General features: G+C 47.7%; 1 protein-coding gene across 1 annotated transcript in view; it reads left to right on the forward strand.

Moving 5' to 3' along the window:
- Positions 1 to 26419, forward strand: part of CDK5RAP2 (CDK5 regulatory subunit associated protein 2) — a 162042-nt gene that overhangs the window by 69539 nt on the left and 66084 nt on the right. Inside the window, exons 15-20 of the mRNA XM_054584470.1 lie at positions 7625 to 7722; positions 13294 to 13424; positions 14977 to 15086; positions 17099 to 17227; positions 21740 to 21835; positions 23860 to 24047. Coding sequence (XP_054440445.1) covers positions 7625 to 7722; positions 13294 to 13424; positions 14977 to 15086; positions 17099 to 17227; positions 21740 to 21835; positions 23860 to 24047 — 752 coding nt within the window. The remainder of the gene's footprint in view (positions 1 to 7624; positions 7723 to 13293; positions 13425 to 14976; positions 15087 to 17098; positions 17228 to 21739; positions 21836 to 23859; positions 24048 to 26419) is intronic.

Below are 26419 nucleotides of genomic sequence, written 5' to 3' on the forward strand. Positions count from 1 at the left end.
GCCTTTCCTTACCTGGCCCCACGTTAATCTTTCTGGTCTCATTTTCTCTCAGTCCCCATCACCACTGCCAGCAGCTAATGTCTTGCGCAAGATTCCTGAAAACGCCGTCTTAGTACTTCGCTCTGCCTTTGCACATGCTGTCCCATCTGCCTGGAATGCCTTTTCGTTCCTTACTTTCCTCGTGGCTCCTGAACATCCCTAATGCCGCTCTAGCATCACCTTCTCTGTGACACTGTCCCTGAACCCTCTTAGCAGCGATGTCGTCTCTTCCTCTTGGGCTCACAGCACTTTGACGTCCATCCATCGTAGCACTTAGTTCTTGTGTTGATGTTAGTAGACCCACCTTTCTGTTGTCTCCTCACTCGAGCCCCTGAGTACCACGGGCAGGCACCTCCAAAGTAGAGAACTGGCCCTCACTTTTGAGTCCTAGTGTCTCTCTAGTGCACTGCCTGGCTCAGTAGGTGTTTGTTGAGTGAATGAATGACTCTTGGTTTGTGAGAGGTGCATAGAGATTGTTCTGACCCCTGGTTCTTATAAAATGCAACTTGGCAGCCAAATATGGGAAAGGAAAGGAGTTCACTGTAGGACAAGTTTTGTTTTTTCTAAACTTGGCTTTAATCGGTTTCATACATTCGGGACAGAGAACTCTTATGCAAATTAGTTTCAGATGAATGGCTCTGATCATGACTTGTGGTTTTGCAAAGGGTGATTCTCAAAATAATTAACTGATGCAGCACCGGCCCAGCTATTGAAACAGACTGAGGCGGGAGGGCTGGAGCAGGGTCCAGGAGGCCTGCTCGTTTGCCAGGGATCAGCCCTGTGGTTACGGGGCCTCGGAGTGGTCCCTAGGAGTCCATGGGGAGGGGCCAGGGCAGCTGGGCTGGTTGGGGTGGGTGGACCAGGGGTTATCCCACAATCGGTGTAGCGGTACTTCAGTATTTTAGCAGCTGCACTAGCCCCTGCAGTGTATGTCAGCTCAGTGTCAGCCGCTGTCTGGACAGCCTCATCGGGTGAGGGAGCACTCTCCTAACTCTCACCACGTGTGGGTTTGCGTTTTTCCGTGTCTCTGGAGTAAGAGCGTCGGCACAGACTAGTGGGGAACCCTGTGGCCAGGCCACACGTCTGGAGGCCTGGGTTCCTCTCTTGGCTCTGTCACTTCTTTGGGCAAGTCCTGTAACTAAACCTCAGAGGGCTGATATTTGGGATTCTAATTTACAGATAGACACTTGATTTTGACCATATTTAATTGGGTGGTAGGATACCACTAACCTGTAGCAAGGGCGCAGTCTGCTTTGAAACAAGACAAAAGCACCCCATCGGAAGTTTTAGATGAATAGATCTTCACTAACTTGAATATATTTAGTTAAACTTTGCTATTTTGAATCATGTTTTAATCATGTAAAAAGTATGTAAATGTTGAATAAAATGTTTATAAGCCTATTGAACAGGGCTGAGTATTTTAAAATGTAACCTCACTAGCGTGATGATCTGCACCACTTTGTTTTTAGGTTTTTTGCACTGGGCGATGTCTGTACTTTCATACAACCACAAGTATAAGGTCATCATCTCATGGACATTTCCATTATATTTAGATCCTGGTGATGTTTAAATTACTGTGCAAAATACCTAAGTATTTTAGCAAAGGTTTTAATTCTGTTCTTCAAAACTAATTGCAAATTGTAGATAAAGAGCTATACATTGTCATTTAGGAACTGCACATTTCTAGGTGTCAGTTTAAGAAGTCCCAGCTGTCGGAGCCCATGGCCTCGCGCCACCATCCCCTCCCCGCCTCGCCCGCGAAGGCGTGCTTTTCAGATCACAGCTCTTTCTTCATAGAAAACGTGGATTTCGGTTTCTTCCGCTATGCCTTTGGCCTTTTTGTGTTGATTTAGGTTTTATCCTCTGCCCATTTCTGCAAGGAACTTGGGGCTGGGATGGCGTCCCCATCGACCCTGGGCAGGCTGTGACAGGGCACTGAGGACAGGGAGTGAAGCACAGGGACCGTATTTAACGTGCCGCAGCCAGAGGTGTGGGGCTCGGCTGCTGACACGGCTGGGGCATCACTGCTGAGGTTCCCGAGTATTAAAATAAATGTCTTTGTTGCAGAGCTGTGACACAGGTACTGGAAGAGACACCATCTACCTACCAGGCCACTAAATTGCCCTGATTATTAAGAAGTGAGCCATTCAGTTTCCTTGTTACGTATCTGCTGCCTGCGCAGATTGTGGTCAGCACATTGCATGTGTTTCCTTCAAGTCACTCAGGAAGTGGTGGTAGAGTAGAAAATGCCCTGGCTTTGGTGTTGGAATATCAGTTCTGCTACTTATTAGCTCTGTGACTTTAGGCAAGTCACTTAATCTCTCAGAAACTCACCTTCCTAATCTGTAGACTGGGGAGTTCTGTGCTTGTTTCTGGGAAGGATTAGAAATAAAATAAGCGTATTCATTAAGGTTCTTTTGGTTGCCAGCTATGGAATTCAACATTGAGTAGTTTGAGCAACACAGCAGTGAAGGAGGGTGTTTACTGGGAGCATCCCGGAAGCTGTCACCTGTGCCAAGGGAGAGTCGCATAGCTATGCCTTTGAGAGAGTGAAACCGTCCGCGGCAGCCCACGGACAGCAGAAGCTGTCCACCCGAGGGCATCGTCTTTGACGTGGGTCACACCTGGTGACTCCCGGACTTCTGGTGTCTCAGTTTAGATTTCTGAATGCCTGGAGAGAATTGTACTAGTTTCGTGTGGACCCCGGGGCTAGCTGGCAGAGGAGAGGGTTCTTCCAGGAACTCACCCCAGTGTTTTGGGGACAGTTCTCAGATGGGGCAGGGGATGGTGGTGAGCTGGTGGCCATTCTCGGGCTACGGAGAACAAACCGCAGAGTCAGGCTCAGGAGATGCGTGGCGATCCTGTCTTCTGTGGGAAGAGCGGCCTCCAGTCTGGCTTGATTCTTGTTTGGAGGGGCAGGGTGGAGGGTGGGGTCGGTTGCTCCTGCTCTGGGGTGCTCCTCCTTGCTGCCTTCTGGGTAGCCCTTTGCCCTGTGCCGAGGAGACCCACTGGTTTGTCAGCTCTGCTGACGGAGCCAAATGACTTCATTCTAACTGGCATGACTCAATGCAGGGGAAGAGGTGATTGATGAAATGGGACCCAAATGGCTCCGAAGAGTTCATTTATTTAACATGGGTGAGCAGTTTTCTTCTAGGAAGACGTTGACTCACTCCGACGTCCATTATGCAAACTATCCACAGGAATCTCTGCTCTTAAGATTCATATGGGTCCCTGTGTTCCCTCTTAGCTATTTAATCATCAGGTCAGCAAGTGCGGTGGCAGCATTTGATCTGTGCCAGGCACTGTGCTACCCCAAGACCCACAAGACCCGCAGACGGGCGGCTGGGACACCAGCGGGGGTGTGAAGGTGCCACGGGGGCTGGGAGGGGCATCTGTCTGGCAGGGACGGCCGAAAGTTTGGCCTGAGCAGATCCTGTGAGGTGCCGAGAGTGTGTCCGTGGAGAGGGGTGACCGACAGAGGTGGTCTCTGAGAGGTGCGGCGTTTCCCCTGGAGCTTTATGGGGTTTCAGTTCACAGAGGTGGCGGGGGGGTCGGGGGAAAGCAAGTGTGGTTGCGGTCCGCTGGCAGTTGGGGGTGGGGCCGGGGGGAGCCGTGGCCGAGGAGCCGGCGAAGGTTTGGAATGGCTTCCAGAAAGAAGAAGAGGGGTGCTGACATTGCAGTGGGTGGGCCTCTCAGCCTGCAGGCCCGGCGCTCCGTGATCCAGTTCAGGTCCCGGGTCCCCAGGGTCGGGACTGTTTCACTGGGCACGTGCATTCCACCCCTGGAGCCTACCCAGCCACCAGAACTCCATTTTTATGTCTTGTTTGCCAGCCTTTCTGGCTTGGTTTTGAAGTTACATACCTTGCGCAAATTCTGACTGCCAGTTATTAGCTGAACGGACCCATCAGGTTAACCTCTCCTCTCAGAGAATCAGTTTCTTCATCTGAAAAATGGGAGCACTACCCTGCCTTCCTGGGGTGTTGGGATTAGGGATGATCCATGTAAAAATATGTAACATAGCACAGGAGCATAGGAATAGCAGTTAATGGCTGTTTGTCACGTGTCAACCCCGTGCCAGGCATCATGCTGGGAACTTTGTATAAAATAACATAGTTAATCTCCTTAACAACTCCATGAGGTGTGGAATTATTACCTCTTCTTATAGGTGAGGATATTGAAGCGCAGAGAGGCTGAGTAACTTCCTCAAGGTCGCACTCTTAACCATCACTGCCGCTCACAGCAGGTGCTCAGGAAGCAGTGCGTTTTCGTACCTTCTTTGTCACTGCTGGCTGGGTTTTATGTGGCTGACAGCGGTGACGTCACCCTTTCCAAGCACCCGGTGCTTTGTGTCCATTATGGGCATCGGCAGGTGGACTCGGAGCTCGGCGGGGTCCGCACTCTGCCTGACTGCCCTGCCCCTGGGTGCACTGTTGGCCCTCTGCGCCACCGTTCTCTCGTCCCAAAAACAGGGAAGAGTCGTGACATCTGAGCTCATTGGGCTGTTGTGAGGTTTGGAGGAGAAAATGCCAGGAGGGCACTTAGTATAGTGGCTGATACGCCGAGGACCTGATGGCCTCATCATCTTGACACCCCTCTCGAATTCTTCCCTAGAGCTGAGAGGATCCCACGTGACACGATCACTGTGCACGAAGGCGTTTGGGAGCTCCTCGTGCCAGTGACGTGTCGCAGGATGTACGGAAGGGCCTGGCATTTCCAGCAGTCTTGGAGACTAACTTATCGCAGCCAGACTGGCGGTTTAGCATTTAAACCTGTAGGTGGCAGGCGGTGTCTTTACCTTGTTCTGTTGAGGGCTAGACGCATAGCAGCAGTCCCTTAGGTCAGGGGTTCGTAACTGCCCTCTGCCCTCTGCTTCCCTGTGGCAGTCTGCTGAAGCCAAGGGCCTCTTCCCTGGAAAAATATGTAAATGCATAAAATATATGCACAGGATTATGAAGGAAATCAATTATTTTGAAATTTGGTCGTTGAAATATTTAAAAAGAATAAAAATAGGACTTGTTTACTAATGTGTTAAATAATAAGATCTAGTGGTGAGCACAGTGACTGCTGTAGTTTTGAAATAGTGATAAGAATAAATAGTTTGAAATAACCACACATATATAAACTGTTTTTGATGACAAAGTCACAGGAAAATACCAAGACTACTGTGGTTTGTAGCAGTAGCAGTGTTCTGTCATGTCATAACTGAAGGGAATGCTAAATCCCAACTAGAGGTGAGTGAAGATAAAGCTGTAACATCTTTCTGCTGTTCATATTCATATTCACATCCACGCAGCCCCTGAATTTTAATTTCAGTTAAAAGCCCTGTCCTAGGGGGTATTTTAACTCTAGGAAAAAGCATAAGTTAATGTGAAATACAAGGGCTGCTGGCAGCCCAAGTCTCTTCATTAATTGAGTGTCTCCCAGCATTTGGAGAACATTTAGTCCGTGATAGGCACTGCACTAGGTTTTCTGCACACATTAACTTTATTTATTTTAACATTTCTGCTTCTTTTAAAAAATATCCTCACCCAAGGTATGTTACTGATTTGAGACAGAGAGTGAAACATCGATGTGAGAGAGAAACATTGATCAGTTGCCTCCTGAATGCACCCCGACCAGAGCTCAGATCGCCAACCTAGGTATGTGCCCTGACTGGGAATCGAACCTGCAACCTTTTGGTGTATACAGGACGATGCTCCAGCCAACTGAGCCACTGGCCAGGGCACATTTTCTTCTTATTTTGAAATAACTTCAAATTTATAGGCTACTTAAAAAATAAAGGTTTTACTTCTCCTGAGCCACCTGAGAGTGAGCTGTCCCTGTGAAGCCCGGTCACCTCTGAATACTTTAGTGTGCGTTCCTCATCGGCGAGGACAGTCTTCTGTGTGATACGGCACCGCCATCACGACGACGGGGGGGACTGGCAAAGGCACTTCACTGCCTTCCAACGCTCAGACTCATTCAGGTCTCACCAGGGTCCCATAAAGGCCTCTCTAGCAGAAGGACTCAGTTGAGGGTCATGTGCTGCATTTATCTTGAGTCTTCAGTTTCCAGTTTGGAACCGCCCCTCTGTCTTTCCTTGGCTTTTATGGCCGTGATGCCTTGGTACCACGTGACTGAATCCAGGCCCCTCACACTGTAGAGTGTCCTTAATTTGGGCTCGTGATGATTAGATTCAGGCTCAGCATCTTTGGCAGGAATGGTCCAGGGCCAGTGCTGTGTTCTCGTTGTGTACTGTGCGATGGCATATGATTTTGATTTGTCCCATTACTGGTCACTCTGACTTTGATAACTTGATGGAGCTGGTGTCTGCCAGGTGTCTCCACTATCCAGTTATTCTTTTCTCCTTTGTAGTTAGTAAGTATTTTCTGTCAGGAGGTGGTGTTTTGAATCTATTTGAATATCTTGATCTTCAAACTTTCGCCCACCAGTTTCCTTTTATGTTTCCTGGCTGAGTTATTCATTCCCATGATGGTTGGCAAATGGTGAGTTTTCTAATCTCATCATTCCTTCTACATTTACTAGTTGTTATTGTTCTATAAAGAAAAGCCTATTTTTCTTTTTATTTATTCTTGTCAAGATAGGCTTATGAATTCATATTTTATTAAGTTGGTTATAACCTGTTACTATTGTTATTTATTTTGATGCTCAAGTTACTCCAGTTTTGGCCTTTTCAAATTGAGTCCTCTGTCCTTCTGACAAAACACTCCGCCATTATTTAAGCAGTTCCATCCTTCTGGCATGACAAAATGCGGTGGACACAGCTTGTGTTGTCCTTGATTTTCTTGCCCTAGCATTGGCATTGGCCATTTCTCTTGGCAGCCCTGCTTCCTTACAGTACATCCTTAACTTACCTGCTCCGTAACTCCATGAGGTGGTGGTTATTACCCACCATTTGACAGGTAGGAATACCAAGGCTTCAGTAAGTAACTTCCTGAGGTCCCAGAACTGGTAAGTGACAGAGCCATATTTTGAAGTTAAAAAAAGATTCTCTTTTGTGAATGCCAGTTCACAAAATTACAACCCCATTTCACAAATGAGGAGACTAACCTCACAGAGGTTTGTTAAGCTAGTTACCGAGGTGACATAGCGACCAGGTGGCAGCGATCCCCCTCACATCTCTTCATCATCTCTTCCGGATGCCTGGGAATTGTGACTCACTTGACCTCTTCTACTTTAAGTCCCTTTTCCCTAATACTTGTCAGGTTTTGGTTTAGGATTTTTTTTTTTTTTTGAGCAAGAACAGATGTGCAAAACATTGTTTGCAGTATTGTGAAAACAATGACCAGGCGCTCTGAGGGGTAGCTATTTTGTGATGGGCAAATCGGGTAACTAGGATGGTTCTTCTATGACAGCTATTTAGTGCTGGGAGCATAGCTCTCAGCTTTACTCTGAGGTTGAGGTGGACAGTCAGTCATTCCCCACGCCGCCTGCAGGTGGTGCTCTCTGACTGCGGCCTGATCCAGAACCTGGCACTCAGGATCACCTTTGCTTGGGTTTGGAAACCCATGTATGTTTCCATAATGTAAAGATGTGCTCTTTTAAAATTGTTCTCTTAATATCAGATGCCCATTTTCATTTCCAGGAAAAGCAACAATTGGAGTATGAAGAGCTGATCCAGGTCTTAAAGAAAGAGCAGGACATCTATGCCCACTTGGTCAAATCTCTGCAGGACTCAGACAGGTAAGGATTTCTGTTTGGACATCACACACACATGAGAGTGAACACACGTACACAGACATGTTCTGAATAAATGCTGCAGCAGAGTTTGCTTGGGAAGCTTAAAGTTCTTGGATGATGATTGCCTTGTATAAATCAGATATACTATTTTCTATCAAGAATTGTCTGACTTTTGTCCTAGCCAGGTGACTCAGTTGGTTAGAGCATGATCCCAATATGCCAAGGTTGCGGGTTCGATCCCTGGTCAGGGTACATATAAGAATCAACCAATGAATGCATGGATGAGTGGAGCAACAAGTTGATGTGCCTCCCTCCCTCTCTCCCTTCCTTCCTCCCTTTCTCCCTTCCTCTCTCTAAAATCAATAAATAAAGGGAAAAAAAATTATCTGACTTTTGACAACAAACTTAGGGTAGAAATAACATAATAATATCACTCAGATTTTCATAATTATTATTGATTTAGAAAGTGCTTCTATGTATTATCTTAGATGATCCTCACAGCTGTTCTGTAAGGTTAGTTATTCCTATTTTCCATAAGAGAGGTTAAGCAACTTCTCCGGAGTCACACAGTGATGAGTGACAGAACCCTGTGACACTCAAGCGACTTGGGTCTTTACAGAATTTCTGAAATGATTTGGGGCCTGTGAGGGGTGGTAAGGAGAGTTGGTTAGGGGCTAGTGGGCTTCTTCTAGCCCTTGCTCTGTGTCCACAGGCAAGTGGCCACCTCTGGGCCACTGTTCGCCCATCTGTAAATACAGGGGTGGCCTGTGTGATTTCTGATATTAAAAAAAATCATTTTTCTACACCCTGGGATAGTTACAGGTGAAAGGGATGATGTCCAGGGTTTCTTTCAAAGCAGCACAGAAGCAGAGGAAGTGGACAGGGTGCTGTGGAACGAGATCGGCTGTGGCTCCCTGCTTGTAGGGCCTGGGGGTGCTTAGATGGACGAGGGGCTCATTACATTGCAGTTTGTTTTCTTTTGTATATGGCTCAGATTTCCCATAATAAAAATTTAAAAAAGAAGAAATCACCCTTCAGTGCCCCTTCTCTTAATGCCCTTTACTCCAGGCCTAAGTCTTCCTTATGCCTCCCCTGGGCCGCCTGTTCTGCCGCTGCCTTCGCGTGGGTTCCCGCACCCCTTTGTCTCCCACGGGTCCGTGAGGTTTCGCCTTGAGGGCCGCCCTTGTCAGGAGGCCCACGGTAATCCCCAGGAAAGTTGCCGCTGTGTGCCCTGCCTCCTCGTCTGGCCCGCGAGCTCTCCCTTGGGGCAGGGGTCCTGTCTCGCTCTTCTCCGTTTCCCAGCGCCTGTCCTGGGGGCCGGTGTGGAGAAGGCCCTGGGCACTGTTCATTAGATGGATCTGTCTCCCCCATCTTCTCAGTTTGAGATCATTTTCAGATTTTTAAATCTCAAGTGAGCTTAGAGAAGATGAAGAGTAGGCATCACTCTCAGAAAGTGAGCGTTTTCCAGAGGCCTCGGCTGCTGGTCATTTTCCCTTGGGGACGGGGCAGAGTAATGCTGGGAGCTCAGAGAGGGAGCGGGCGGCATACGCTGCACTGCAGCTCTTCCGGGGGGAGCCGGATCCGGGTCTGGGCGCTGACAGGGCCTGTGGGTGAGTGTGTTCCTGTCAACCCCTTCAGCATCGTGGGTGGCTCTGAGTTTCACAGGTTCTTTCTTAATGTATAAAAACGTGGAATGGGCCCTGGCTGGGTGGTTCAGTTGGTTGGAGCGTTGTCCCGTGCACCAAAATGTTGCAGGTTCAATCCTCGGTCAGGGCACATACCTGGATTGTGGGTTCTATCGCCAGTTGGGGCACGTGTGGGAGGCACCTGACTGATGTTTGTCTCTCGCCTCAATGTTTGCTTCCCCCCCCTTCCTCTTTCTCTAATATCGATAAACATGAGTGAGGATAAAAACAAAAAATGTGGGATGAGACCAAGATAGGTCAGTGCTGTGACTGATGAACAGGCTTACAGGATTCCCTGTTTCTCTTCAGAGTTCAAACACCTTTAGGGTTAGTCAGACCTGGGTCCAAACCCTAGCTCTGCCACTCAGCAGCTCCGAGTTCTGGGCTAAATCACTTTTCACTCCGAGCCTCAGCACACATCATGTTTTAACAATTGCGATTGGCCGACCTACCTCTCTCCTTACCTCCGTACCTGCCTACCTACCTATTTACCTGCCTCTCAGACTACCTACCTTATAGGGTGGGGTTGAAATGAGATGACAGCGTGGGAGATCCTGATACTGCCTGGCACATATAAACGCCCAGTACATGGTAGCGCATTAAGAGTGCGCCATGAAAAGCCTCTGTACATCTCAGTGTCCCAGTACACATGGACTCAGTTGTAGGGGGTTTTGAATCCTCAGTCCTTGCCACGCGCAGAGGGCAGAACTGTGGGCTGAGGCAGGTGGCGTGCCTTTTGGTCACGTCAGCATTGCTCAGTCCCTGGAAACTGGCAGTAGAGGGGATGTCTCTGGAGACGTATGCCGCTGTGCTTGTAATTAAGACTGGGAAGTGAGGTCAGGGCTCATGGGCACCTGTGTGCCTGGCCCTTTCCCCTTCACTTATTAATTCCTCACGGCAACACATAGAAGGCAGGGGCTTCGTCCTATATTTGGGAGAGGAAATCTGCTGTTGGAAGTGTTCAGGGTGCTGTCAAAGCACCTGTAGCTGGGAACCACCAGAGCTCAGCTCTCCCCGGCTCCCGAGCCTAGGCCCTTCCACAGACGTGCCTCATCTTGAGGACCGGTGCAGTCTGCGCTCCCCAGTGACTCAGGCTTCCTCACCCTCGGCGCTGTTGGAATGCGGGCTGGGTAATTTTTTGTTAGGAGGGGCTGCCCTGTGCGTTGTAGAATGTTCAGCAACACCTCTGACTTTCTCCACTGCATCCCAGTAGCGCCCTTCCCTGCCCCAGGTAGGACAGCCGCTTGTTCCCCAGGTGCCACTGTAGTCTGCAGATGAGAATCACTGTTACAGCTCATGAGAATCAGAAATTTTGGCTTATAAATACTGTCTTTTGTTTGGGAATTCTTAGGGGATGTGGAAGGAAGGAAAGGATGTGTGTCGAGCATCTAGTATGTTAGGCACTATGCCGTGTTCTTTCCCATAGAACATCTCATTTAATCCTCAGAACAATCTTGAAGGAAAGACACGACCCCATGTTAGAGAGGAGGAAATTCGGACAGAGGCCTGAGGTCATGGAGCGGGTTGGTGGTGGTTTGCCTTTTGGAGCTTAGGTCTCCCCAACTCCTCATTTCTGCCTCCTTCACCGCCCCCCCACCCACATTCCAGAAACAGGCCCCCACAGGGCTTTTGCTGCCTTTGCTTCTTTTGTTCCCTTGGTGCCAGTGCCCCCCACCTTGACAAGATCTTGGAGTGGGGGGCGCGTAAATGGCAGACGGGTGCAGCAGCCGTGCCTGTTGGCCTGTCGGAGAACGGGCGAGGGGCGAAGCCGCTAGCCTTGCCAGCCCCGCTGCAGGAGCTTCGCTGAAACAATCTCCTTTTTTCCTGGTTAAATGTGTCTGCAGCCCGACTGCATCCAAACGCGCGCTGTGCTGTGATACCTCTGGAAGGGTTTCCATCAGCCTTACAAATTGGCCATTATGATTGCCTTGAAATGAAAGTGGGAACAAGTTGCTGGTGGGGCCCCTTCCTTTGCGAGAAGCCGACTTCACAATGAGCCATCGTCAAAGCAGCGAGCATAGAAGATTAGACATAATGGTTTATTTTCCTTCCAATATATGTTGATTTATGTGTGCGGGCCAGTGGATGGAGCAGTAAGAGATTTCTGAAGAAGTGGGGCTTGAGTCTGTAGCACATATATTTAGAGCAACAGCTCTTCCCCTTTTGGGGATATGGACCCCTTTTGAAAAGTCTGTTGAAAGCTGATGGGCCTTCTCCCTAGAAAAAGCCACTTAAAAAGCTGCTGTTTCAAGGTGTTGACAGACACTCGTAGCGAACCATAGATCAGATGCTGGACAAGGACTGATGTATTTCTTCGTATCTAAAAAAGGAGGCTTTCTGATTTGTTAGTGTGGTTTGGTAGTCTTGAAAATGTTTCTATGGTTGGACCCACTAAATTGCACTGCTGGGAATTTGTCTTCCGGGACTAACCTGAGTGTGAAACAAGCTTTCGGCCCAGAGTTCAGTGAAGCATTGGTTAAATTACTCAGGTGCCAGTGTGGGCTTCTGTCCCTCTGAGAGCTGGTGTGACCAGCGGGTTCAGATCCCTCTGTGGGCACGTCAGTGGGGGTTTACAGTCCCCCTTGTGTTCCTGCATGGTCCAGTTCGTAGCCACTAGCCATGTGACTATTTAAATCTAAATTTCAAAAAAATGAAGCACTCAGTTCTTGTGTGTTAGCAGCAGCATAAACATTCAGTACGCACTTTAGCCAGCGGCCGCTGTGTCAGCGCAGCTGCTGAGCATTTGCATCGTTGAGGAGGTTCTGTTGGACAGTCCCCGAGGTCCGTGCGGCATCCGGAAGGTGTGCACCTTCATGGCCCCCTCTGAGTTCTGGGTTGCTCCCTGTGCGGCGCGGCTCCGCATCAGTGACCCTGCCGTGAACCTCCGCACCCCTCCCAAAATAAAAACCCTTTCCACTCTGTATTTGCCTCTCTCTCGGCCCTAAATTGGTCCTTCTTTCCCTTCTTTTATTCGCTCACTCCTTGTTCTTTTTTTCCTCTTCCTCCCTGCCCCTCACCCCGACCAGTGCCGCGTCCTTTGGGGTGACGGACACAGCAGACGTTCTCTCGTGTCGCCTCTTTCTGAAGCCGGGGACCAGGTGACAGCCAGGCTCAGGAGAGCTGCCCCTTTCACACCCAAACTCTCACAGGCGCCTTCCAAACAGAGGAACATCCTGTGGTGCTAGTTTTACCTAATTACATTCGTAGCAAAAACTTGGAAATGATCTTGATGTGCACTGACAGGGGATGAGTTAAAGTAAATGGTGGGACATCATCTGTTAATAGTAAATAGTCAGAAAATGATGTTTGCGAATAATTTCCAAAAATGCAGGGAAGTATGTAAGTGCAGAATGCACAAGTTAGCATTGTATTGCCCATTATTATGTCACTGTTGTGAAAATACTCGGGGAAAAAGATCGGGAGGGAATACAGTCTTCCATGTGTTCATTGGTTGTGCGATCATGGTAGTTTTTGCTTTCTTTATATTTTTGTTTTATATATTTTTTAAATGGTACTAGATTTTCTTTTTTTTAAATAAGTATTTTATTAATTTATTTTTAGAGAGGGGAAGGGAGGGAGAAAGAGGGAGAGAAACATCAGTGTGTGGTTGCTTCTCGTGCGCCGCCTCCTGGGGACCTGGCCCGCAATCCGGGCACATACCCGACTGGGAATCAAACCGGTGACCCTTTGGATCACAGGCCGGCACTCAGTCCACTGAGCCACACCAGCCAGGGCTATATTTTAAATTTTCTGTAAAAAAACATGTTTACATTTATAATCAGAAAATAACTGCAAATGATGTAAAAATCAAAGGGAAGGCTGGTGGGGTTTTGCATCTTAAAGCACAAACGGGTCTGTTTTAAAGTGTCTGGTGTCTTGCTTTACCAAGCGCCCACAGCCTGCAGGCTGAGTTGAACGACATTGTGGCCCTGAGGAAGCAGCTGGAGCGGGACGTGCTCGCCTATCAGAATTTGAAAAAGACGCTGGAGGAGCAGATCAGTGAAATTCGGAGGCGGGAAGGTACAGGCGGTCTTGTATGTACTTCCCTTTGGTTTTTCCAGTTGGAGGGCCTTGGCTGCACTTTGAGGGAGTCCTAAATTCCAGTGGGACAGGAGGCACCCACAGGACTTCATCTGGGGATCCTTTGTGTGCTGACTGTGCCAGCATTGGCTCTCTCAGTCTGAGTGCGTGTGGCTTTGGCCTTCATAGTAGGAGACCCAGCAAACTATTAGTTCTGCAGAGGTCTGCTGCGCGATTGTTTCCCTGCCACCTCTGCTCTGTTCTGTAGCGTTTGGTACTCGTAGCTCCGGGTAACCGGGGAAACGTGCAATACCCTTTCTCTGGGAAATAGCCCAGTTGCCCCAAACGTGTGGGCCCCGCCTGCCACTGCTCCCCATGCAGAGGGAGCCCAGACTGCAGACACCTGGGGGAGAGATTGCTGCCTCACGTAAAATGTCACTTCTCACATCGTCGCGGTCCCCAGTGGATTCGCTTAGGGAGGGCTGCAAGGCGAGGGCGCTGTGGTGCCGGCCGTGCCGTGCGCGTCAGTGGTATCGGCCCTCTCCCTTCCTCGAACCTGAGCCCCTTAGAGTCTGGGTTGGAATCTTCTTTCTTTCCGTGTCTCTAGCCTGGCACACATGGTAAAACCGTGTACTAGTGGTCGGCTGACATTTCGTGAGCAAGTGCTGTGTGTAAAGCACAGTGCCAGACACCTAACCTCTCATCCCTGATTCGGACAGTTGAAACACCTATCCCATTAAGTGGAGAAGGTGTTGATTTCATTTTACAGATGAAGAAACTGAGACTCGGGTGGAGGTGGGGGTTGAGTTACCCAGATAGGAGCCAGGACATCTTTCCTTGAGGTTTAGTCCTTCCTAGTATATTAGGTGTATCAGCTCTCACCCACGTGTTCATGCATGAGGTCATGTTTGTGGTTAATCCTCACTCAGTGCACAGCCTGCCCCCTCCCCTGCGCCTTCCTCCCCATTCGGAGGTGACCTTGGCTGCCGGGGAAGCGGCCCCTCCCGTTGGAGGCTCGATTCTCTTCTGGGAGACCTGGCGGGCGGCTCGTGCCCTGGCGATGCCCGCTCCCGTGGAGGACTGCGGGGCCCGTGAGAGCACGGCAGGCACTCCTTTCCCTTGAGTGCCACCCTTGAGGGTCACATCTACTTTTCCTGTGTTCTCACCTACACAGAAGCACTCCCTCATTTAAACTCCTGTCACCATTTGCTGGTGCCACTCAGGATGGTCTCCGGGCACAACACTTGATATGCAAATTATAATTCAGAATTGGCTACAGTGAAAGCTTATACAGCCCATGATGAAACCATACTTTGAGATATCAGCCTGTAGAGAAAGAAGGGAAAATTACTTTTGCTCCAAAGGTTAGTCTCCCTGTGTGTACTTCTGCCGCGCCCCGAGGACCCTGCCGTCTCCCCCCGCCACCCACCCACCTCCCCAGTTCAAGCCGCCTGAGGTAGATTGCACTGGGGTTGGTCTTAGAAGGATCTATTTCTGTTTCTTTTTCTCCTCCCCTCACTTTCTTTCTTCTTTTTTTTTTTTTTTTGGGCAGAAGAACCATTTTCATTTTATAGTGATCAAACATCTTATCTGAGTATTTGCCTTGAAGAGCACAATCGGCTTCAAGTGGAGCATTTTTCTCAAGAAGAACTTAAGAAAAAGGTATGGGCTTACTACTTTCAGTGCTTTGTTGGTTCTTTGTTGTCTCTTGGGCTCCTAATTAGACATGTGAGAGCCTGAAACCCCTTTTCCCTCCTTCCTTCCCTCTCCTCCCCGTTGTCTTTGCTCCCGCTCCCTTTGTCACCTGCAGCGCCCTCCCCGGGCCTGGTGCCCTCCTTCACGCTGGGGGCCCCGCCCAGGCGCTGTCTTCTTTAGCAGATGCTCTCCAGCCCCTCCATGCGGAGTGTGCCGCCTTTCCCGCAGGTCGTTCGCCTCTCTTCTTGGACCAACCACGTTGATTCCCTCCTCACGCTGATTCAGCATGCGTCTGGGGGTTTCTCTGTATCCTCTGCTAGGCTGTGAACATCTTAGTGATTGTATCTTACTTATTTCAGATTTCCCAGTACCTGGCACATGGAGCGGGAGTTAATAGATGCTTTTTTAAAGAATAAATTGTTCAGGTTTGATCAATAAATCATTTTTAAAGCTGGAAAGGTTTTTACTCTGTTGCTTGTTGGTGTGGTTACAGTGGTGTAGTATTTCAAGGTTCTAAGAGCCATTGATAAGAATAGGAAGTGTGAGCTCAGGGAAGACTGCTTTATTATAAAATCATCATACACGTGTGACAGATTCAGTCTCTGTCTTGGAACAATTCACATCCTGGTAGATGAGTAGACATGTAGATGAGGAATCGCAATGTGGAGCGCACGCGTCATTGTGACAGGCAGATGTGCAAGGCAGGGAGGTGGCAGAGAAGGAGAGGCTACCCGCTGGGGCTGGCGGTGCTCACTTTATCAGAGAAAGCTTCTCAGCGGAAGTGAGGCCTCAAGTGGGTTTTGAAGGATGAGTAGAAGTTTGTCTGCTAGAGTGTTTTCCCAGCAGAGAAAGAGAAGATAGCTGGTGTAAGGTACAGAAAGTAAGAAATAGAAAGAAGAACTATAAAAATTTCAGTGTTTTCGGAGGAGTAAAACAAGGGGCACTGAGGCATTTAGTTTTTGAAGGTAGAGACGGGGGATGCTGCTGGGGGCTGCTGGTACCAGCTGTGGCTATTAAGGGCGGGAGGTCGTTCACTTGGTTGGTTACCTTGTGTTTACAGGGTCAGAATGTCTTGTATTTCCCACTGTAACCTTGCGGGTCGGGTTCAGTTTGTATTCCTGTTTTGGTGTGTTTTGGACATCTGCAGTGGGTAGTCAGTCTGGATGGGGTTTCCCACTTCCTTTGATGACCGTGTTAAGAAGGCTCTGGAAAGTCACTGGCCATTGGGATTCGGAGCTTGCTGGGAACACAGGTGGAGTCTGCGCACTTGCCTGTGTGCCTCCGTGGAGGCCGCTGCCCTTTCCCACGTGGCCGGGCACTGTGGCTGTTGATGCTCTTTGATTCTCCAGACACCCCCAACTGTGGGACCTTGGGCAGTAAACTTCTTTGTGTCTCAGACTCTTCATGGTAAAATGCGGATAGTCACACTAGCCCACCCACCTCCTCAAGATTTTTGTAAAGAATGATTGACTAAAGCTTGTAAGAGTATTTTAGTAGCTATAAGTTGGTTTGTAAATTAAAGACTTACTATTGTCTGACATTGCTAGAGAAGTGTACAAAGAAGGCAATGCTGTAAAATAGGGCTCTGACAGTTTCAGAAACTTCAGTCTGGGGCAGTTTTCACCCGAGGGCCTCAAGTACAAGACAGAGATAGTGTTATCTGTTGTTAGACTGTCCTGAGGACGTTAGTGCACAGTGACCATGATGATGTTCAGTTCCCACCGTAACCCATCCCGCAGGTGAACTGGAGACTTGGCTTGGACACCTTGCCCAGGATCTCTTTGCCTTGCAGTGCTGGCTCTGGGATGCGTATACAGGCAGGGTGGTGGTTTTTCCCACTGTGCCCAGGAAGCCTGAAGGCTGGACCCGGGCTGCCTGATTCTCCATGGCTGTGGTCCTGAAGGCAGGAAGGTCTGTGGCCTTGGGAAGCTGATGTCTGCTTACGGGTCTCTGCTCCTCTCTCTGCTCTTGTCTCCTAGGTCAGCGACCTCGTGCAACTAGTGAAGGACCTGTATACAGACAACCAGCACCTGAAGAAAGCCATTTTTGATCTCTCCTGCTTGAGTTTCCAGGGGGGTGGCAGGCTTGAGTCAACAGAACAAATGGAGGTAAGAAAAAATATTCTTGTGCTAATTACAAAAAAAAAAATCCCTCTAATTTTCTCAAGACTGCATCTGTCCTGAGGAGTCGCTTCTGAAGGTCCCTTGGCTGTGGTTGGGGTTTTGAGGGGCCCCCAGGCCAGCAGGTCTGTCCCCAGGCTTCCTCAACTTTGGGTCCTGTCTGTGTGGACACACTCGATGTGTTGTGATGCTTTTGTGCCCAAGTCCGGCGCTGGGATCTTCAGCGCAGATGGCACATCTGGAAGATTGGCATGGTCTCAGGGGGATCTGGAGAGCTGCCAAATCACCCAGATCATTTGGGTAGTATAGATGCAACATTAATGGATTCATTTAACATTGAAAGACAAACGAGTAAACACAGTTTTCATTTACTTTTTGTATTAACCCTCTGAATTTGGTGCATCTTCTCACTCGCGGCATCTGGACTCCTGGATTTGACTGGACGTGTGTCATTCCTCCCCACACATGCCCAGGAACTCCTGCACCCTGCCACGTACAGGGGACACGGCGGGAAGGAAGCAGTCAGTGGCCCATCAGGCCACAGGTCCTGGTTCAGGACCACGGGAATTCTCGACTGGTGGCATTGGGAAGTTTGACAGGGCCCCGAGAGGAGAAACCCCGGCGTCTCTTCTGCAACGGCCACTGCAGAGCCTGTAGTTCCCTGGGCTTGTGTTCTGGGGGTGAGAGGCCCACTCTCTCAGTCCTGCCCCAGGGAACCCTTATGCACCCTGATGACTTCTGGCTCTGCTCATCTTTGTGGCGGGTTGTATCCAGTTTTTCCTGTTCTTGGCCAGTGCTGTACCATAGAAGGACCCTGAAGCTGTGATGGTGAGGGAGTTTGTCGTTCTCCGCCCTTGACCCCTAACTTGGCCTGACTCTCCTGCTTGCAGATGTGGGCTGCATCTGTCAGCCGTTTTCAGAAGACTGGGACTCTTCTCACCATGAAACGCAGGAGGGCCTGTTTATGCTTGGGTCCCCTGGAATCTCCTTAGTTAGAGTTGTCGTGAAGTCAGCCTGGCATGCCAGGGCAATGGAGGTCTCATTGCCACATCATTTCTGGGGGAAAATTTGTCAGCTTTAAGCTGCCTCCCCCCTGCTTCAAAGTGGGAAATGCTCAGAGGTATTGATGTGTACCCTGGCCATCTGTTGTCTCTGAGAGAGGGGATATTATTGATCTAAGCCCCCGGGGCTCGAGATAATTTTGGAAACCAAGAATATCTGCAATCCATTTAGGGAGAAACAAGTCTCTTGGCTTATTTTCTCCAAGGCAGCATTTTTAATAAGCAGCTCATTTTTCACCTACTTCATTTGAGTCATAAATGGCGAGTTTGTTTGTTCATTTGCCCTTTAAAAAAAAAATCTGTTAAATGTCCCATTGTGTCATTTGGAGAACAGAGGCTTTTCCTCTTCCCACTCTGAGATCTTAATACCAGCCGACTCAGATTTGAGTCATTTGTCAGATTGTGTCTCAATTGGATGTTCCCTGTGAAAGCCTTGTCCTTTGTAGCACAGTTTTCCCCATGTTCCCCGGAAGGGAACGGGGCAACCTGCCTGGGAAGGGCCGTGTTCCCAAGCAGCCTCGAGCCAAGGGGGCGAATGTGGTCAGGCGCAGGGGTGGGACGGCAAGGGGAGTAGCAGCCAGTCCCTGGGAGTGGGCACAGTTCTCTTTGGTGAAAAGGGAGGTGGGGACACACCGGCCATCCTTGTCTCAAGCAAATATATTTTGTGATTTTAAAATTCTGTGATTTTAAAATTCAGTGTTTTTTCCTGTGATAATTAACCCACAGCAATACCTAATACTTGGAAAATAGAGAAAAGAAATGACCTCTAATCCTGTCATTTTAAAACACTCACAGTTAACTAACATTTTGGAATCTTTTTCTATTTGTGTGTATGAACACGTGTGTGCCCACAGTACATACACACAGTTTTGTTTTTTCCAATTGCTGTTATGTCATAGCATCTTATGCGATCTGATGAACATACTGAAATTTTGCTAACTGCCTCACTGTTGCTGAACATGGAGGTTGTTTCCAGTGATTCACTATTTTACATTTACTTGCTGAGTGTCTTTGGACTCAAATCTTTCTCTGGGTTTAGGATTTTTTTCCCCCCTCTATTTCCAGATATGTAGTTACTAGGCCAAAAGTTCAAATAGATAATAGGTATAAAATAGGCATGTTGCTTATTTTTATATACCCTTCTCCTCTATCTTTTAATTTCACAAAAGGGTATAAAAAGCAGGAGGCCCCTGCTAACAGCCTGTCGGGTCCGGCTTCAGCTTGGCTGCTGCGGTGGGGCTCCCTCCCCTGGCCGCACGCTGCTCACTCCCCGCGTGGGGGCCGTTGACTTCCACCCCGGCCAAAAAACAGAACGCCAGGAAAAGGCGCTCTTTTGTTTTAAAGGGCACTTACAATCTCTCATGAGGTTGCCCATTATTTCCTTATGTTTATTTACTGGTTATTAATTTATGTATTTTAGAAAAATGCGGTTGAGAATTGACATACAGGAGTGATTTGAGCAGACCGTAGTCAGGGAAGACTCTCTACCCAGGTTCTGCTAGTAACATTTTCCACCCAGCCATCATCGCTCCCTCATATCTTTTTGATAAATTTTAATGTACAAACATCAGTACACTTCCCCATAAATACTTCAACATGGTTACCTCTAACTGGAATATGTTTTACAGTTATTTTTTCTTTTAAGGTTATATTTGCCCACAATGAAATGGAGAAGTTGTAAGTCTACATTTGCTAAGTTTTACAAATGTATGTATCTGTGTAACTCAAATTCTTAATCGAGATCATGTCCCTTCCAGTCAATTCCCACTCGCCCCTAGCTACTCTTCTAATTTTATTCTTCCATGAATTAGTTTTGCCTGCACTGGACCTTTACATAAATGGAATCATAAAGGATGCTTTCTTTTGTGTAACACTTTTTCATTTGGCTTGTTTTTGAGATTTATCCATGTTGTTACGTGTATGAATATATTAGTTTGCTTATTCATTCTGCTCTTGATGGACATTCGAATTGTTACCAGTTTTTGGATATTATGATAAAAGCTAATATGAATATTCATATATAAATCTTTGGGTGGACATATGTTTCCAGTTCTCTTGATGAATACCTAGAATTGGAATTCCTGGGTCATACGATTCTTAGTTTCATTAAAAATTCCAGTATTTTTTCCATAGTGGTTGTAATGTTTTATACAAGTTTAATAGTTCTGGTTGATCCATATCCCTGAGAAAGTTGTAGTAATGAGGGAAGAAGCCAATAGTGGGAGAGGGTTTTGTGACCATGACTTCTGTTTGACCCTCACCGCACATTTGGATGTGGTTAGATGGAATGTGTTCTGATCCTGGAAAGTTTTCTACGAAATAACTTTTCTGCTGTCAGTTTTCTGTGTTTTGCTTTTTCTTCTTCCAGAACAAAGGTTCCTCTAAAATGACGATTAGAAAAATTTAAGTTGGGCTGGGAGAATTATGGGGGTAATAGACTAAATGTAGGAATTCATGGAATGAAACTATGGCGATGGATAGAACCCTAGACATCCCATGTGCAGAACATGCCCAGCAAGTGCCTCGGCACTTTGTTTGTGGTTTTAACACTCTGGTGAGATGGGGTTTGGTATAATTTTTGAAACAGCTTTGATTGATTCCCCCCGAGGTGTGATCACGCTTTCTCATTTTTAACTTGGTTATTCCAGGTGTCCCATGACTAGAACGTTCCATCTTCCAGAGAGCTGAGATTTGGCCCTCTTGAGAACTTTGTACTGTCCGCACTACAGAATGCAGAACCTCTGGGACTTAACACTTCTTTAAAGCATTAGGAATTTATGCGCTTTTTATAAATAACTGTCCTTCATTTTCAAAAGCATGGAGTTTCATCATCAGGCGAGCCTGATGCTCTTTATTAGCAATGAGGACTTTCTGTCAGCAAAATGACAGTGTTGCTGGGACTGTCCGTCACAGAGGTGTGACAGCCCAAAAGGAGGTTGATGCCCTGTGCTAAATGGGAGGACTGGCGCGTGAATCAGGCACAGCATAAATTTCACTTACCGCTTTCTCACTGTTTGATATTTTCAACTCCATCAATAGCTATTTCCCAAAATCTCATTACTTTTATATAATCTGAAAGTGAATTCGGCAACGGCAGGAGTGTCAGCAGCACGACAGACAGTGTATTCTATTTACAGCAGTTCAGGGAAGGCCCGGCAAGGCGGCGGAAATCACCTGAGTTATTTCTTGGGAGCCTGTCCTGAAATGATGCTTGACCTCAGGCAGCTGTGTGTGATCTGCCAAGACTAGCAGCTCTAACTTCAGTTAATCTTATTTCATGGCTTTGCCATTTGTTTCTGCCTCTTTTTTGGTTCGTTTTTTTTTTTTTTTTTTTTTGTTTTGCATTTTTTTAAAAAAAGTCATCACTGACTTATTCATACATATTCATGCTGCATCTTTTTTTGGGTTGCATTTTCACACCATTCCATGCACCACGTAGCTTCCAGCCAGCAAGGAGTACGAGGACAAGATCAGAATTGGCAAGGATGACGAGAATAATTCCCTGAGTGACAAGCATTCGGAGCAGAGTACCAAGGTAGGCGCATGGCAGTGAACGCCTCACTCCATCGGCCCCTCTCTCTGCACAAGTCTGTCTTCTTGTCTGGGGTGAGTCCGGTGGCTGTTCCGTCCACTCTGCCTGTACTGAATGCCTGCTGTGTGCCTGTGGAGAGCAAAGAGACTAGGCCTCTTCCGTCTCAGAAGTTAGAGACTGGGCGGGAGAGCCAGTCATGAAACAGCAAACATACACTTGTAAATAAAAACAGGGCTTTAGTAGAACAATAACGGATATTGGATATGGGACCTGGACAGATCTTTAGAAATCTAACCCAGCCCATTCGTTGTCTGCATTGGAGACTGAGGCCTACGAGGGGGTGGTTTATCTAAGGCTCCCAGTCAGTCAGTGACATTTGCTGGGACAACAGCCTTTCTTTCTGGACTGCTGTAAGCTCACAGGTCATTGGATTGCAGTGTGAGGAGCCGCGGATAGAACCAAATTCCCCTTCTCAGGGGCCCTCTGCAGTCTCTTGATCTGGAGCCCAGCTCAGTGTCATCTGGGCACCGATGAGAACTGGGCTCTGTCCACATAGACTGTGCCTCCATTCACATTGGTCCTGAACATTTGGAGCAAACACTCTCCAAGTTTGAAACGTTTGATCATCTTTGCAGATTTGGATGCGGTTAGATTGAGGATGTTCTGATCCTGGGAAGTTTCCTACCAAATGACTTTTCTGATGTCATTTTGTTGTGTTTTGCTTTTCTTCTCCCAAAACAAGTGTTTCCTCTAAACTAAAGACTGGGATGTGGTAGGAGATAAGAGGCTTCAGATTTGACATTTTTGACCTTTGAGGTATTTAAGTTCGTGGAGTCATGAATGGAAGATTATTAAAATACAGGTAGTTATGTGTCTAAAATGTGGAGAGCAAAGCAATTAAAAGTGAGGGCTTTGCAATGAGATCTGATTTAGAGTCTTGGTCACTGTCTCTGTGGCCTCGGTTCACCTTTGCTTAACCTTTAAGCCTGAGTTTCCCCATCAATGCAGATAATAATACTTCTTGTTAGAATTGTTGTGATATTTAAATAGAAAGGCATGTACTAAGTGCTCAATAAATGATAGCAATTACTATTTTTATTATTACATTCTAAACTTCTCCTTTTTGGGAGTTTGCTTATTTAGATGGATTTAATAACTAGGTTGGTGGCAAATAAGACCCTATAAATAACAGCTCATTTGTGTAGGTCTTGTCTTCCATTAAAATCTTAATCATTTTACAAGTGCGGAGACAGGGGTGTGATGGCTAGTGCATATATCACCAGCAGTAATGAAGTCAAGGAGAGTTATTTATAGATTGGTAGAAGAAATTTACAGCTTTGGGAAGGAGGGGCAAAAATGCTAATTGCAGCACCTCAAGACATGCTCAGCACAGGCTTTAACTAGACGCATCCTTGGCACCACTCCTCTGGGACCCTCAGTGACCTAAGAGGCTGGCTCCGTAAATAACATCTCCATGGGAATTAGGAACTCTCCACTTCCTAATGAGACAAATCAAAGTTACATTAATTAGGATGTATCTCTGTAAGGAGCTAGTTGGCTTTCTGTTACATAACAGGGAGGATACATTGCAAAAGTATCTGTAAATGCCAAAAGCATTGTTAATGGCATGAGTTCTGTCCCCTTCTTCGGAACAACTATCAAAGAGTGGGCCTTCGGGCGGGGGAACATGCCATAGTGGGTAAGACCCTGAGCCACACACTTAGGTGAGTCAGTCTTCTCGTATTCTTCTCATAGTCGCCTTGGGAGGTGGCATTACTGTCCCCATTTTACAGAGGAGGAAACTGACGTAAACATCTTTGTGCTTTTGCCAGAGCATCTCCCTGCTATAAAGAGAGTGTGGGTGGCCCTGTGAGCCTGGGTCCCTCTCGTCCCTCCCCCTCCCGTTTTCTCCCTGGCTGGCTTGTACCCCCTCACTCACTCTGTCTCCGTCCTTTCTCTCTCCTCCACATGCCCCCTTGCCCTCCTCCGGAGTCCGTTATTTGACCAAATACTTTGATGATTTACAGATTATTGAGGACTATTCCAAAGGGGGCTGCAAAAATGGATATTTAAGGCTCACGGATTCCAATATTTTAGACCATGATGGAGCCCGCACACCTGGCTGCCCTGGAGACCAGAGTCTAGAGGAAGGCGAGCTCATGAACCTCCTTGCCCCTTTCTTCAACGAGAAGGCCGCATTGTTACTGGACTCCAGGTAAACGTGGGGCTCAGGCATCGCTTTGTCCCTGTAGTTTGAAGGAAGAGCAAACTCTCATTTTGCTAACTGGATGTAGGTGATGGTGCTGTGTAATTTACCTAAGAGAGCTCCTGAGAAGACTTGGAAGGGATCTTGCCAGTCATGCAATTAAGTAATTAGGCTGCATGCTAGTAGCTGTGAGGGGACTTCAGCTAAGCCTCATGCAAGCCCGTTATAAAGAGGAGAAAGCAAGCTTTCCTTTAGAATTATCCCTGCGAGCCCCAGAAAGGGCTGTCTGGATGTCAGCGAGAGGAATCATCCCAATGAAACTTCTTCCAGTTCTGCAACAGCTTAAAAACTACCATTGTAGTTGTGACTGCTGTTTTATGTTGAGCTTGAACTAAAATTCTCTTCTCATTATATCTGCTGGGAGTCATTCTTACATGAGGAAATACTACAGGGTGTTTTTCTTAAAACAAAAACGGAGAAACATTTGGTATATTTATGTTTTTAAAATTAATCCTTTAGGAGCCAGTATTCCCCCTTTCACATTCTTTCTGGTTCATCCACAGCTGCTTGGGCTCTGGAGCCAGAAAGAGCCGAGCGTTTGTTGCTCAGTGCCCCCGCTTCTCTGACCGCTCCTTTGGCTCGCCGTGCGGAGCAGGACAAAGTCCTGTGTGCGGGAAACGGCTGGCCTGTGGGTGTGTGCAATAAATTCTTTTCCAGTATAGACGGAGACACGGAGGGGTAGCGACTGCCCGCGACTCTTGGCAAGAGCCAGGGGCCCTCCTGCTTCTATATCATTGCTGGATAAGCCTCACAGGCATTTCTTTAGCTAAAAGAAAAAGGATTAAAGTGTTCTGTTTTGGTGAGCTCACTCAAGCTAACCCTTCTCCAGCCCTGACTCGGTTAAACATTTTCTAGCATGAGCCCTCCTGGGGGACACGCCCAGTGGCTATTCTGGTTTATTTTCACAGCAGTTAGGTGACCATAGTCAACGTCAGAGTCCCAAATGTTACATGAGAGTGAAAAGATATGCACCGCCCCCCCCACCGTCTGGACCATGTAGAGCGTACCTGGGTGATGTGAGCGGGGAGAGCTCAGTGGGCGTGGCGGGAGTGGGGTGCCTTGGGGAACGAGTGCTCCCCGCGAGTGGACAGGGCCTCCTCAGCCCCAGCTGATTGTTGTCCTCCAAACACATGGGCTCAGGGCTTCCAGTCTTTCCGTAGAAGCCCCAAAATTATATTCCAAATCTCTGGATTTTTTAAAAATTCAGACTTAGTTACATTTTTAAAGAAAGTACTTTATGGGCCAACACCCTACAGCAAGCTTATGACACGTGCAATTTAGCTACCTGTTATCCGTAGGTTCTAGAGGTTTCTAGGCCATTGCCGGCCCATTCTAGTATTAGAGAAGGCTTTCCTACGCTGGCCCAAATCTGCTGCCCTATTCTTACCGCTGTCGTTCAGAGTGTACCACTGAGTTCCATGACAGAGGAGCCCTGGCTCTCCGGACGGACTCCCCTGAAGCCCCGGCTGGGGTCTGCACCCCTTTCTGCCATGCATGCTCTGTGCTAGGGCCCTGGGTGGCACTTTCAGTTAAATGCCTGATCACACTGTACCCTCACACCAGCCTTGCATGCTGCTGGTGATCTCCTTTTTCAATGTGGGAGCCGACATTTGGGGACTTGACATTTCCTTAACTAGTCAATGGTAGAGCCATTGGAGACTTTCCTGGAGGAGTCTTTTAAAAAGATTCCTTGGCACCCTGGCCAGGTAGCTCAGTTAGTTAGAGCCTTGTTAGAGCCAATATGCTAAGGTCGGGGTTCTGATCCCTGGTCAGGGAACATACAAGAATCAACCAATGAGTGCATAAATAAGTGGAACAGCAAATTGATGTTTCTCTCTCTCTCTCAAAGAAGTCAGTAAATAAAAATAATAAATAAATAAAAAGACTCCTTGGGATAACCAGGATTCTGATTGGTCAGAGAAACACCATCTTCTTTCTGGCAATACCTTCCCGCAGGTAGGTGGTTTGGTGCCCTAGAAAAAGCAGAGCTTTGGAGTCAGGCAGACCTGTGCTCCAGTCCAGCTATGTCACTTAAATCTGTGGTGTAACTCCCCATCTTGGTTTCCTCATCTGTGAAGTTGGGCTGATGGTGCTTATCTATCCCATAGGCATCTTTTGAGGATTAAGTAAAATAATGGGTATAAAAAATAGATTCAGGTTAGCATTAAGTGGAGTGTTGGTGATATTACTGCTTAAATTGTGCCCTGCCAATTACTCCGACCCTTTCCCACTACCCTCAGGTGAGATTCAGACCATATGCAAGACACAGCGGCCAGCCCATGATTTGTGCCTCTGAGGTCACTGCTGAGCCGTGTCTGATA

The sequence above is a fragment of the Pteronotus mesoamericanus genome, unplaced genomic scaffold (genome assembly GCF_021234165.1).
Source record: "Pteronotus mesoamericanus isolate MK-2021 breed Mesoamerican mustached bat unplaced genomic scaffold, CSHL_Meso_final contig_78, whole genome shotgun sequence".
Classification (NCBI taxonomy): Eukaryota; Metazoa; Chordata; class Mammalia; order Chiroptera; family Mormoopidae; genus Pteronotus; species Pteronotus mesoamericanus.